The sequence below is a fragment of the Rhinopithecus bieti genome, unplaced genomic scaffold (assembly GCF_001698545.2).
Source record: "Rhinopithecus bieti isolate Rb0 unplaced genomic scaffold, ASM169854v2 scaffold_39586, whole genome shotgun sequence".
Lineage (NCBI taxonomy): Eukaryota > Metazoa > Chordata > Mammalia > Primates > Cercopithecidae > Rhinopithecus > Rhinopithecus bieti.
In genome coordinates this window covers 2,880,951-2,894,463 of record NW_016816842.1, presented here as the reverse complement: position 1 = coordinate 2,894,463, position 13,513 = coordinate 2,880,951, and the positions used below count along the sequence as shown (strand labels likewise).

The window sequence follows — 13,513 nt, the reverse complement described above, 5'->3', positions numbered from 1 at the left end:
AAACTTTCAAAGCCAGTGTGAAACAGAATCATCCCTGGGTTTTGGACAACTTCTGGCGTAGCACTTTCACCCACCAGCGCAAAGTGTCCATAGGATAGATGAATTTCTTAATATAATGAACAGTGCATTAGATTGTTGCCGTCAATCAGTAATGCAGGTAAAGTAGGTCTTTGCTAAACCTGATACAAGTTTGGTTTATCATATGAAGGAGAGTGATATTAATGAAGTGAGAAGACCACTCTTTGTTGTCCTGGAAACACGTGCTTCCATCAGGGAAAAGCGCCATCACCAGGAATCAGGTTCTTTGCTTCCAATTAGTTTTCTCAACAGCGTAGTCTGACAATCGTTACATATCAGCTTTAATCCACTTCAGTTATATCACAGTTTAAATTAAGTGGCTTATTGCCTGTCTGTCTGGTAAAGCATGTGATGCCCCCTGGGATGGTAGAAGCAGTTTTCCAGCTGGTGGGCACAGTTTTGCTTAGTGGTCGGTGCCGCCCAGCAGAGCATGGTTTTTTCTGTCAGCTAGAAATAGAGTTTTGTCCTCCCAGTATTTAAAAAGAACAACAGCAGATGCCAGATAATGTTATCCCCCAATAAATCTTTTGCTTATGGCTTCTAGTATATAACAAACACATTTTTATTGATCAGTTTAAGACAGGGAAGACACCAATAATGGAAACTGCCCTAAACTGTCTTACTGCAACAGAGCTTCGTGCACACCTGACCATTTTGCCTGGCCAGTAGTTTATCTCTGTCACTCTCCTGGGTCCTGCTGCAGTTTGACTTGTTTAACAGCATCTGGTGTCTGGAGTGAATTAAATGGAACTGACGTCAATCAGTGCTCATTCCTCATTTTGCAAATTCATAGTGACCAGATACAAGTAGCTATTCTATTTCTTTGGCAGAAGGAGCGGAAGAAACACTTAGTACTATTTCTGCCCATTTCTGATATAATCAAGGGTTCATCTAGCTGGGAGAAACAAAACTTCCCTCTTTTTGGTTGGTTTCCGACCATGTATTCTTATACATGTCTATATAGATGTTAAAAAGTTCCCACCTAAACTTTGTAACTATTGTGAACAAGAGTGAAACTTATTTTTTAAATAATTTCAATGTTTATTTTAGATTCAAGGAGTACATGTGCAGAATTGTTACATGGGTATATTGCATGACAATGAGGTTTGGGACACGAATGATCCCATCACCCAGGTAGTGAGCATAGTACCCTATGAAACTTTAATCATTAATTTTAATCCACCAAGGTGGTTTCCAGGAAAAAGGTCTCATTAAATTTTGACATTTTAGGCAGTTAATGAGAAGATACCTGTGAAAGAGCCTAGTCCAGGGCATAGCTGGCACCCACCAATGTTTGTTTTGTTTCTTCTAGATAATTAGCTGACTGATGATAGGAATTTAAATATCTAGTGTTTCATTGCAAAGAAATGCTTTTATATGTGTATCTGTGAGTGTGCATAATGAATACACGAAAACATCATCCACATCTCTCTAGGGCTAAAGTTACTAGAACCGTGAAATCTGTGTTGAAACTGTTTTCAGTAGGATTAATTGACCTTGCCCTAAAAGTCCTACAGCAGAGGTCCGTCCATATTCTTTATGGTCTGAGGTATGATTATATATAAATTGCAAATCTAAAAATTCTGTAAAACTGTTTCCTAACAATAACTGTTAGTTCTGCAGCCTAGTACCCTAAACATTTTATATGATAAACTGAATCCCCTCCCATTAAAGCTAGTGTTCATATGTCATTATTCAGTTATTTTGAAACTTGAAAACTCACCCACAAGTTAATTATATGTCAAAATTCAACTATTATGTGATTAGAAGGCCTGATTTTTTTAGGGATGGGGGGAGACAGGGCCTTGCTCTGTCACCGAGTCTGGAATGCAGTGGCGCCATTATGGCTCACTGCAACATCAGCCTTCCAGCCTCAAGTGATCCTCCCACCTCAGCCTCCCAAGTAGCTGGGACCACAGGCATGTGCCACCAAACCTGGCTAAATTTTTGTGTTTTTTGTAGAAATAGGGTTCCACCATGTTGCCCATGCTGGTCTTGAACTCCTGAGTTCAAGCAATCCACCTGCCTTGGCCTCCCAAAGTGCTGAGATTACAGGCATGAGCCACCACACCCCGCCTAGAAGTCCTGAATTTTAATCATCATAAGGATCTGTGGTTTTTAAAGTCACTTTTCAAGGAAGTACTAAACTTCCTGACTAGGGTTTTTCCCCCTACAGTGTGCTATCTGATAAGTGAATACATCAGACAATTTTTAGGGCTATACAGACTAACCCCAAAATGACCACAATAGAATGCCTTGCCTAGCAAGCTAGGTTCTGCTGGCGATTTGCTTGCAGATTAGAGCCATTGAAGTCATTGAGGGCAAATATGATTCAGGCTCCTGTACCAATGCCACTGGCATATGTGAAGCCCTGGGTCACAGGGTCTCCATGTCCTATTTCAATTCTGCTTTGGGTACCTAGAACCTTGTCAGAAGTTTTTTAGAGTTTTACTGACTTGGATTTTTCAAGGTCACTTTCAAAAAAAATGTTGTTACTTGCTCCCTAATATAAGCATATTTGTAAAACTCAGTTGCTTCCTGTGTTTGTTTTGAGAATCTCATTGAGTTGATAGAGCATGCTTTATTCTAATAACGTCGCATAGAAAAATCAATTTGAGAATGCGCTTATATCCTTTATGTGCTCTGAAATGGATTCTGTTTAATATTCTGAAGTTTGTGTTGTCTGTTACTTTTTGTTCTAGAAGCTTTGCAGCGGGTTTTGGCTAAAAGCATCACGATTTTTATCTCAGTCCTTTCATTTTAAAGTGGCTGACCATGAATGTGAAGCTGTGTTGTCACTCAAAAGATTCAGGGGCCTGGCAGAGGTGGGAGGTGTTGACTAATGGTTACCAGGAAAACAAAGAGCAGGTTCAACAGATGTGGACTAGTGAGAAGTAATTTTATATCTAAGAATTAGAATAATAGAATGTGATGGTAAGATCTACAGGGTAATTGATGTGGAATGAAGATAGCAGGGCATTATCCTGGGAAATCATGGGGTCAGCTGGCTGCTCACCTTGAGTGAGAAAGGAAGCAATCTTATTAAATCATCATAAAAGAAAATAGGAAGTTGTTTCTGGAGGATGGTAGCTGGAAACAGACAAGTACTTGTAAGTGGTAGAAACTGAAAGCATGGCATCACTGAAGGGAAGGATGAAGTGAAAAGTACAACAGTGCTTCCAGAAGAATAAGGTAAGAGGATGAGCAAAATCCCAATTAATTCAGTCCCAACAGAGCCTCATCATTTGGTGCAGAGCCCACTTCACTGAGTAAGGTCGAGCACCTGTCTAAACTGTAAGTTGGCAGAATGAGTACTCCGACTGCTGTGTAGTAGACATTAGTGACCCAGCGGAAGTATGGGGCAGACTGTAGGGCCCTGCCTTCAAGTGTGGATTTATATTTTATCTAGTGAAAGGCAAAGGGAAGGAGTATTAGAAAACCATGCTTATTTTAAAAGTTGAAAAGAATTATAATACGAAAATTTCAGTGGCTCAGGATTCTGTTAGTTCATCTACATCAGGATCAGAAAGGACAGCAGTTGACTTTGCTACTGCCAAGTCAAGTTAGATTTTTAGGCAAGTTATTTCCTTGCTTATTAGAGCGCCTAAACAGTGGTTTATGTGAATGGTTTTCAGCAGGAAAATGTAGAGGTTCCTCTGTCTCTGACCTTTTGCTTTCTAAAAAGGCAAATAATTTCAAAGAACACTTGAAGTTGACTGAGACAAGTGCATTTACTGAGAGGTGGATTTGGCTTTTCAGAGAGAGGCACACAGTAAAAACCAGTCAACAAACTGTGGTGCTAAAGAGCAATTATGAGACGTTTTTAGAGATTTCATCTGAACCTATGTAGAAGAAATGATTTTACAATTCTAATAATAACTCTGAAATAAAAGGTCTGTTTTGGCGATATTTGACAAGTTTCTCAGTTTAAGAAAAGCAGGGACAAGCTGATTGTTGCTATGTGTGTTGCTCTCGTTCCCCATAAAATACAGTCTCTAAGATTTAGCATCTGTCATTGTTGTAAACCGTTTTGTCGATTACCATACTTATCTGTTGCTTGGAATTCGACCCTGAAGTCCAAGTTCTCCCTTTTAATACAAACAAAATGCTATTGTCTATATTTTACTACTTTTTAATTTTTTACTACTTCTTTTTGCCTAGTAAAATTATCAGAAATCCAGGGGTTCTATAGTCAACATAAAAGCAGAAAATGCCCAGTGTGTCATTTCAGGAAACATGAGAATGAAGACAAGATCTCATAGATCACAGCTTCTCTGAGTATTTAGACTATGTTCAATCCAAGTAAAGCAGAGAAAACAGCTTTGCATAAAAATACCATTGAAATACATGTCTTTGTTACATACTATAGAATAGCATGTCTGACTTTTAAAACATAGTAATTGAGAGGTGGGGAGGCTATATTTGTGAGCATATTACAGAAAAAAAGGTATTGTAGCACCTCTTCTTGCCAGTCAGTCTTCTGATTTCCATTCCTGAGCATAAATTGCTCCTTTAGCCATATGAATTATGGATTAAACTAAAGCAGCAGTGTGGAAATCTTTAGGATGACTTTTGAAGAATAAGGCAGAATTAGCATTTTGTAGAAGTACAAAGGGAAAATATAAACCCGTAACAGTGACCAAAAAAGAAAAAAGGCACCAAGGAGCTTATTTTCCTTGTTTATTTTTTTAATTGAAACTGCTGAATGGATATTAAACTAGAAACGTCCCCACCACCTTTACCATCCTCTTTATGCCAAGGAGCTATTCACTTCAGAGCCTTGGGATTAACTGGCAGATGGGATTGGGGTAGAGGAGGGCTGAACAAGTGCACAGCCCTAGGGTCCCTGGAGCTCCAGGAAGCAGCTAGAGGCAGCCACAGTGGTCAGTGTGTGTTGGTAGCAAATGGCTCAAGATTGTCTTGTTGGAGAGTCCGGAATTCATGAGAGCATTTCTGAAGAACCATGTTCTTGACACATTAAATCAAACAACAGCAGAATTGCCCATTCAGATGATGCCTATAGGTTTTCCAGTAATTGGCATCATACATAACCATTCATGCTGGTATAGAAAAAGACTAGAAATAAATAAGCCAAAATATTCACAGTGATCTCTTTGGGGCAGAATTATGATTGATTTTTTGTATGTTTTATTTTTAAATATATTTTCTAATCTATTTTACGGTGATTTCTACTTAATGTTTTTGCTGAGAAATAGATATTTCTATCCAAAATATATACAAGTGTTATCCCAAAATTCAGGTGATTTTCGTATTTGTCTTTTTAATCCATCAGCTGTTTATAAACAGGGACAAGAGTGATGTGATAGAGGGTACTTAAAAAATAATTATCAAACTAACGTTTAAAGGTGATTGATTTTTTTTCTTTGAAGTAATTTATTTTGTAACCAAAGTCAAGGTGGATTAAATTGATGAAGAAAAGTTATGAACAATATTGATTAAAAATATTCCACGTGGAGGCCCCGTCATATATTACACACATCACTTAGTCTCCAGATTGTCACTGTTTATTGAAAGTCAGTTTCTAGGCCTTCCAGGATGCATTTATTATAAGTACTTTTTAATGCAAAGCAGATCCCTTCCGGCATACAGGTGGTGGTCTGCTGGTGATACATGAATGTTTAAAACTGCATGTTTTTTGTCTTACAGAGTTGTCTTGGTTCAACTGGTGCCTTCCCGGGTCGTGTTTGCTCAGTCTCCTCCTCATTCTATGCTTCAGGGAATCCTATGACAGACTCTATCTTGATGTGGTTGTCTCCGTTTAATAGCACAGACTTGAAGGAGTTTAAAAGGAGGCTGGAAATCAATACTGCACACTGCACATTTGCTCGGAATTGCACATCTAACAGGAAAAGAGGGAGAAGAAAGAAACTTCATTCAGAGGTTTTGTTAGGTTACAGATTATCACATTAATTTAATTACTACTAGGTAATAATAATAATGGGAGACTTGAGTGATAATAGGGGATTTTAAAACTCTATAGATGGCATACCTGTGCCTGATTCTGGGGTTGGAAGTGTGACTTCTTACACGTAAAGCACTACCTAAGTAATACTCCCTCTGTTTTGTGCCAGTGCTAAACTACTGATTACTTGTAATTATGAAAAGAAATAAAGGGTGTCTATCACAGGAGGATAACACCTTCCCTAAGTCACATATCAGAATAGGAAGATATGCCACTAACTTCTAAAGAAGTTCAAACCCTGTATCCAGTTTTAATGATAAAATAGCCAAGAGGTATATCGATGATAGAAATTAGCCATGTGTACACTACATTTTTTCTAATAAAGCCATTTCTTATATGACTCCTTATTTTAATCAGGTCAGAAGCCCTTGGCCATCTTTACTATGGTGATCAGGTGCTTTCCAGTGACTTCCGAGCATAGGCACTGTGTCTCCATCTCAACTTATCCTTGTTTCTGTGAAATACAATTTCGTCTACTAGGCCCTTAAATAATTATGTGAGGGTGACTAAATGTTTATTGTAATTACATTAAATATTGTATGAAAAATGTAATTCCATTAGGATCTAGCACTTTGTTACAAATGAAATGACACGTCACATAGACATACTGTGTCTTCTGCCTGTATATGCTGGCATGAGATGCAACGTCCAGAGCCAACCATTATTTACCAGGGTTAGATTTTATTCAGTGACCCTAGTTTAAAAATAATAATTTATCACATTGAAACTTTCAGCCCTGTGGAATGATTTCTGAATTACATCCTGTGTTTCAGCTTAGGTTGTAAAATACTCCGTTCTCTGTGGAGTCAGTGTATTTGAGAGGGCAGTGTTTTGCCAGTACCTAGCTTCTTTCTACAGACGATAGCTTTTTAAAAAATAAGAGTTCCACATTGGGTAGCTCTCAGAAACAGATTTCACTGTGACGTAAAATACGCTGCAGTGGGAGTATGGTATCACCACTATTCATATTTACATCATTCCCCTCACACAGAGAAACCAACCCTTTTCCCAAAAAGTCAAGAATACCACTATACCTTTATTATTCTCAGCTTCCTCCAGCCCCTCTTCTTGTTTTTCCTCACTTGAAATTGTACCTTCATTGTCAGCTAAGTATATATACTTTTGTGTTTTTCTGGACAGAGTGCAAGTGGCTCTTATTAGCCAAGGTGGTGAAGTATGGTTCAGGAAAGCTGGGCAACACTGGGCCCTGCTCCTCTCTGCACCTGTGTACGCCATGACACACCCATATGCAGATCCCCAAGTCTCTCTCCCCTCCCCGTTAGCAAGTACAAGGCTGTGCATTAACTCACCTCGGTCCTAGAGGAGCATCCTAGTACTGCTTGGCAACTTCTAAGACCCTAACTTGTGAAACTAGGGAAGTAAGAAACCGTTCAAATTTAACATCTGTCTTCAGTCATCTTTAAATCATCTGTCTTTATAAACACCCTGCTCACATAGCAGAAAGACTGAAGGAACTAAGGAACTTGCTAAAGAGAAGAAGAAAAACAAAAGCTAGACTTAGTTCCAGTTAATTCTGTCATTCTTCTGAAATAAAAATGAAATAAAAGGAAGGCAGAAATCTCTTTTTTTTTGAGACAGGGTCTTGCTCTGTGACCCAGGCTGGAGTGCAATGGCATGGTGTGATCTCAGCTCACTGCAACCTCCACATCCCAGGTTCAGGTGATCCTCCCACCTCAGCCTCCCGAGTAGCTGGGACTACAGGCATGCACCACCACGCCCAGCTAATTTTTCTGTTTTTAGTAGAGACAGTGTTTCTCCATGTTGCCCAGGCTGGTCTCAGACTCCTAAGTGATCCACCCACCTCAGCCTCCCAAAGTGCTGGGATTACAGATGTGAGCTACCATACCAGGCCAAGAAGGCAGACTCCTTGAAAATGATTCAAAGCCAGCCATTAAGGATATCCACAGACCATGAACCAGATGCTAAATAAGCACCACCCCTTCCTCTTCAGAGGGAATACAGAAAGGAGAGGGAAGAATTATAAGGTATTTGGTTTTAGAACTATTATGTTTGAGGATGTTATGGTATAAAGTTCTGCTATAGTAAGATTTCTTGTATAGAACATTTTAATCATGGTTAATTGTACTTTTTTTTTGAGGGACAGGATCTGACTATGTTGCCCAGGCTGGACTCAAACTCCTGGGCTCAAGTGATCCTCCCACCTCAGCCTCCCGAGTAGCTGGTACTACAGGCATGCACCACCACACCAGGCTTAATTCTTCTTTTAACACAAAGTAGAATAACACTTTAAAAGTATTACCTAAATGACTAATTAGTTCAAAACATCCCAAGTGGGTAGTGCTTAAAAATTCTTGCATTGTTCAGAATTCTTGTTTTTAGAATACATGAGGTGAGATGAGTCCCTGTATTTTGTTTGTATGTTCTTACCCCTCCAGCAGGTAATTGTTCTAATTACAAACTGCAGCTGTTTTAAGTGATCAAAAATTTCGTATACCAAACCTGACAGGAAGGGAACCAAAAGGCTTGGGGGTGGGGAGAAGATTACGCATCATTTACTTGAATATTGCAAATCATATTTTCTTTTTTTTATTTCTATCATGCATCAGAATAGACCAGCTGCTCTCTTTACACTTTCTAACCATTATAGAATCCTAATGAAATGTTACAGCTGAAAGAAATCTTAACCCTTCACTAATCCAAACCCTCATTTTAGAATTTATAGAAATGATTCTAGAGAGGTAAAGTACAACTGAGGCTCACAGTTTCTGACTCCCAAACCAGGCGTTTTTTTCCTACCTCACAGAATTGCAGCTTAATTTAGACCATTTTGGGTGTGCATGAATACCTTCCATGTTCAGAAATGATAGGGCTTAAGAGTAAGCTTCCATTATTGAGTATGGGAAGTACAAGGATCAAGTTGAGGTGATTATTTGGTTTATAAGTAAAATCCTCTTTTCTCCATCACTATCCTGTAGGTGCTCTGACAGCTCTTAGTTCTTGGGTTGCAATGACATCATGTAAAAAGATTCCGATGAATAATTCAGTCCCATAAACTATGAATTGGTAAGGACATGCTGTAGTGCAAGTTCCCTTTGGCTTATCAATTAATACTTCACAGTTTATGGGAAGAAGCATTTTTTAATATGATCCCTGGTGGAGGTATAGGAACAAGACAGTTGTACACACAAATGCGTTTCACTGGAGGATGGAGCTAATAGCAAGAGAATCAAATACAAATGGAATTTTGTATATTTAAATATATATGGCCTGAGGGCCAAGTTTTTTCATAGATCATATATTCGTGTTTAATTATGGACAATGTTTACAGCTTGTTTTTATGAAGCCCTTCTAATGAGAGATCTAAGCTAAGGGATTTTACATTGAAGAGATTAAATCCCCATCTACTTAACTTTTAATTAGTTTTTTTTTTTACTGTTTTACTAAAATCCAGGCATTCATCTTACTGTTTGTGTAAGTACAGGCTTCACTTTAGGCTCAAGACTGAATAAAAATGCATAGCAAATTTGCTTTAAATTAATGTTTAAAAAATCACATTGCACATTTGTCCCTGAAATAAGTACAGAAATTACTACCATTTTGCCATATTAAGGCAAGTACTAAAGCTGTGATATGAAGAAAATGTCATATTAAAAAAACGCAGGAAACTATGAGAACATTTTATCAAACTTATTTTATGAATATAGGAGAAAAATGCAATTCCACTTTGATTTGGAATTATATTCATGCAGAAGAGACAAGATAGTTTATTTCTTTACTATCAGACAGTGTGCTGGTCTGTTAGGAAATGTGAGCAGTACTCAGAGGGGATGTGTCTGGGCGGTCTTAGAACAGGGCTTTACAGTGGGCGTTGGGGTGCTTTGTGCTCAGCAGAGGCGGGGTGGCCTGCTCACTCAGCAGACAGCTTGACTCTGGAGCTCTCATTTCCTCATGCGTCCTTCTGGTTCAGATGGAACCTCAAACTTAGGAGAGGATTCCAGGAACTAATACAAATGCCCTTAGGGGTCCCTTGAGGCTGTCATCTCTGACCAGGGGGATGGGAGTGATACAGGCAGTTACATGGCCCTCAGTCTCTGATTTACATTTGTTTGTGGTCAGGATTTAGATCACTTTATGATTTTCTGAGGCTCTGACTCGTCAGATACCTTTCTCAACCCTTGGATGAATCTGACCTCAGCTCTATCCCTGAGACCTTCCACTTTCTTGAACTGACTTTCTGACAAAGTCTTCTTCACCCTGAACCCCTCCCCAGGGTCCCTGGCAGAAATCCATTCTCATTCCTGAGTAGGAAATAAGGCCATACGCCCAGTCTTTCCTCTCCTGAACAAGACGCTAGCAAGCTCACAGCATGAATAAGTCCAGGTGCTCCAGAAAGATTTAACAGGTTTTCTCACATCTAAGCCTTAGAAGTTCAAGTATTTCCTTGAAATGGGAATTACAATTCTAAGAAGTATCTATAGTTATTACTTGTTGCATTTTTAGAATATGGGCTAATTGCTTTATGTGGTCTTTTGGTTGTGCTCTAGAATCTGATATGCCTCACACAGTAGCTTTCCATCTTAGCCCACTCTCAAAAGAGAGAACAAAAGCTACCCAGCCCCAGCTGTTCTGTTCATTCAACAAGGGAGAATTAAACTTTTTTTTAACCTAGCTAAAAAATGAAAGAATAGAATTGATTTCAGTAGCTTTGATGAAATGATCAAAACACATCAAGCTATTTTAACTCTAAACGTGCTTGCTGGACATAGTACATTGTAAGGCTTGGGACTCCAAAGGGGATACCAGAAAATCAACCCAAATATCACAGAACTCTTCGCATTCCCTACTTTATAAATTCTTCTGTTTTATAAAGGCAAATTCTGCAGCCCTGAACAAAATGGCAAGGATAACTTGGAGAAACTGTCAGTTTACCTTAATGTTAGAAAATGATACTTCTTTTAAAGTACTAATTTAGACTTCATCTAATTCAAATTGGCTTTCCCATTTACCCAGAAGGATCATAGAATCAAAAAAATGATCTAATTCAGCCACCTCATTTTACAAATCAGTAGAGAACCTTTTAGGTTAAATGACACAGCCAGGTTTTGCCAGATCACTCAGCTCCTAGACCAGCATTCTATCCCTAAATGATCAGTGGGTTAGCCATAAGTAATTCTTTTAAGTAATTTTTTTTCATTTCTTTTAAAGTTTTGAAAATTACATGAGAAATACATGAGTGTATAACTATTATAAAATAGCACAGGAATAGAAAGTAAAGTCTACCTCCATACAAACATGCTGTTTAATCCATTCTCTCTGGAGGGAAGCATCATTCATTCTTTCAGAGGAAACTTGTGTATGCATTTACATATCTATGTCTAAAAACTCGGGGGGCATTTAAAATCGAGTCACCTAGCGATCTTTTTCTTGGACCATATGAGTTTCTGAGATCCTTATTTGTCTCCCAGATGAATCTGCCAAATGTAGCATATTGTGGTTAATATAGATGTTTCATAGACCTGCTTATGTACCGTCAAGCTCTATCATATTCTAAAGTTCAAAAGTGAGCTCCAGTATGCACTATTGTGTTGAGTTCCAATATACACTATTGTGTTTTCTTACTGGAAATACAAGTTCTGTTCTTAACACTGTGAACCAAGCTCCCTGTACTGTGAGAAAAGAAAGTGAATAACCGACCTACAAAATCCATATAAATTTCCTCAACAGGGCTTGCTTGGCTTCCATCTCAGCAGAGGCACACAATATTGTAGAAAACAGAAGTCAAAAGAATAATCTTGTGCGACTTTTTTTTTTTTTTTTAGACAGGGTCTCACTTTGTCACTCAGGCTTGAGCGCAGTGGTGTGATCTCAGCCCACTACAGCCTCAATCTTCCAGGCTCAAGCAATCCTCCAGCCTCAGCCCCCCAAGTAGCTGAGACTATAGGTGGTATATACCACCATGGCCAGCTAATTTTTTTATATTTTTTGTAGAGATGGGGTATCGCCATGTTGCCCAGCCTGTCTTGTGCAATTTCATTTTTTTAAAAAATGGCTAATGGAGATTCTGATAATTCTTATCATTTCCTGGTCAACTTCTGTGTCTTTCCTAACTTTCAGGCTGTCAGTAGAAATGATGAACTGTAGCAGGCCAGGAGTTCAGCTTCATTTGGTCACTTCTTTCTTTCCTGTCTTCTTGCCCATGCAGCTTTCCCCTTTCTGGTGTTGTCTTCTTATTTCTGACCATGCTTGGGAGCAAGCTATGTGACACCCAGATTTTCTGAGTTGCCAGCAGTGGAGAGGAGAGAGCCAGGCAAGCAGATTCTTCATGGACCCTACTAGAAAGGACAGAGAAAAAGAGCACTGGTGTAGGAGCCCACGAGCCTGGCTCTTAACCCTGGCCTGGTGACTTCAGCTATTTGACCTTGAGCAAGTCACTTCATTTCTCCTTTAGCAACATCTCTAAAATGAGGGAGTGAACAAAGATGTTCCCTTAGGTTTCTTCCAATTCAGAAATACCAGTTCATTCTTATTTAAATATGAACATAACCAAGGCATGTGCAGTCTGTAAAGCTGGAGAGCTGCCCAGCACCTTCATGTTTCCATTTGTGCAGTAACCCCCCTCACATGAGCCCTGTACGTGAACATATGAAATCTTAGGCTGCATCCACATTCAGTAAGAAGAAATTGCTTTTTCAGTGTCTGTGGGAGGAGATAAGCTGCAGGTGCTGTTTATTTTCCCAAAGGACTTCATATATGAAACGCAGGCTTTATTAAATTTATCAAATGCAATAAGAGAAAAATCTGCCATCTGATGTTAAGATAGCATTCTGGGAGCCGGGTCGGGGTACTGCATTTGCTCGCCAGAATGAGATCAAACCAGATCCGAGTCCTTTGGTGTGGCCGGATTCATTATGAGGCAGCATGGGTTTGCACCTGTAGAAATCAAAACTGTTGGGTCAGATAGGAAAGCCAGTCCTTGAACTTACATCTTTAGTTAAGGCATGAAAGAATTGTAAGTTGCTTTGCAATGATGCCATCTCCACATGGTCAGATTCTTCCAGTACACTGTGCAGATATTTTACAGAATAAGAGCAAAGTTTCAGCATGTCAAGGAATGATCTGTACTCAAGTGTTAGTAAACAAGGCTCTTTTTTTTAATGTTAGTAGACAAGGTTTTTGTGGGTTTTTTTGTTTTCTTTTCTTGTTTTTTTTTTTTTTTTTGAGACAGAGTCTCTGTCATCTAGACTGGAATGCAGTGGCACGATCATAGCTCACTGTATCCTCAGACTCCTGGGCTCAAGTGATCTTCCTGCCTCAGCCTCCCGAGTAGCTAAGACTACAAGCGCATGCCACCACCCCTGGCTAATTTGTTATTTTTTGTGGAGAAGGGGTCTCACTATGTTCCTCAAGCTGGTCTTGAACTCCTGGACTTAAGCAATCCTCCCACGTCAGTTTCCCAAAGTGTTGGGATTA

The 13,513-nt window shown here is 39.1% G+C and overlaps 1 protein-coding gene and 1 long non-coding RNA gene across 2 annotated transcripts in view; one reads left to right on the top strand and one right to left on the bottom strand.

The window, feature by feature from the left end:
- The window catches only part of SLC49A4 (solute carrier family 49 member 4), an 85,752-nt gene extending 78,120 nt beyond the window's left edge, over nt 1-7,632 (top strand). The window contains exon 9 of the mRNA XM_017855360.1: nt 5,746-7,632. Within this exon, the coding sequence (XP_017710849.1) occupies nt 5,746-5,861 (116 nt within the window). The 3' untranslated portion in view covers nt 5,862-7,632. The remainder of the gene's footprint in view (nt 1-5,745) is intronic.
- On the bottom strand, nt 5,585-11,854 carry LOC108517441 (uncharacterized). Its single transcript, XR_001882107.1, has 2 exons — nt 7,372-11,854; nt 5,585-5,938 (listed from the first exon to the last, which is right to left on the bottom strand). It is a non-coding gene; the product is annotated as an uncharacterized LOC108517441 (long non-coding RNA).
- Between the last annotated feature and the right edge of the window lie 1,659 nt (nt 11,855-13,513).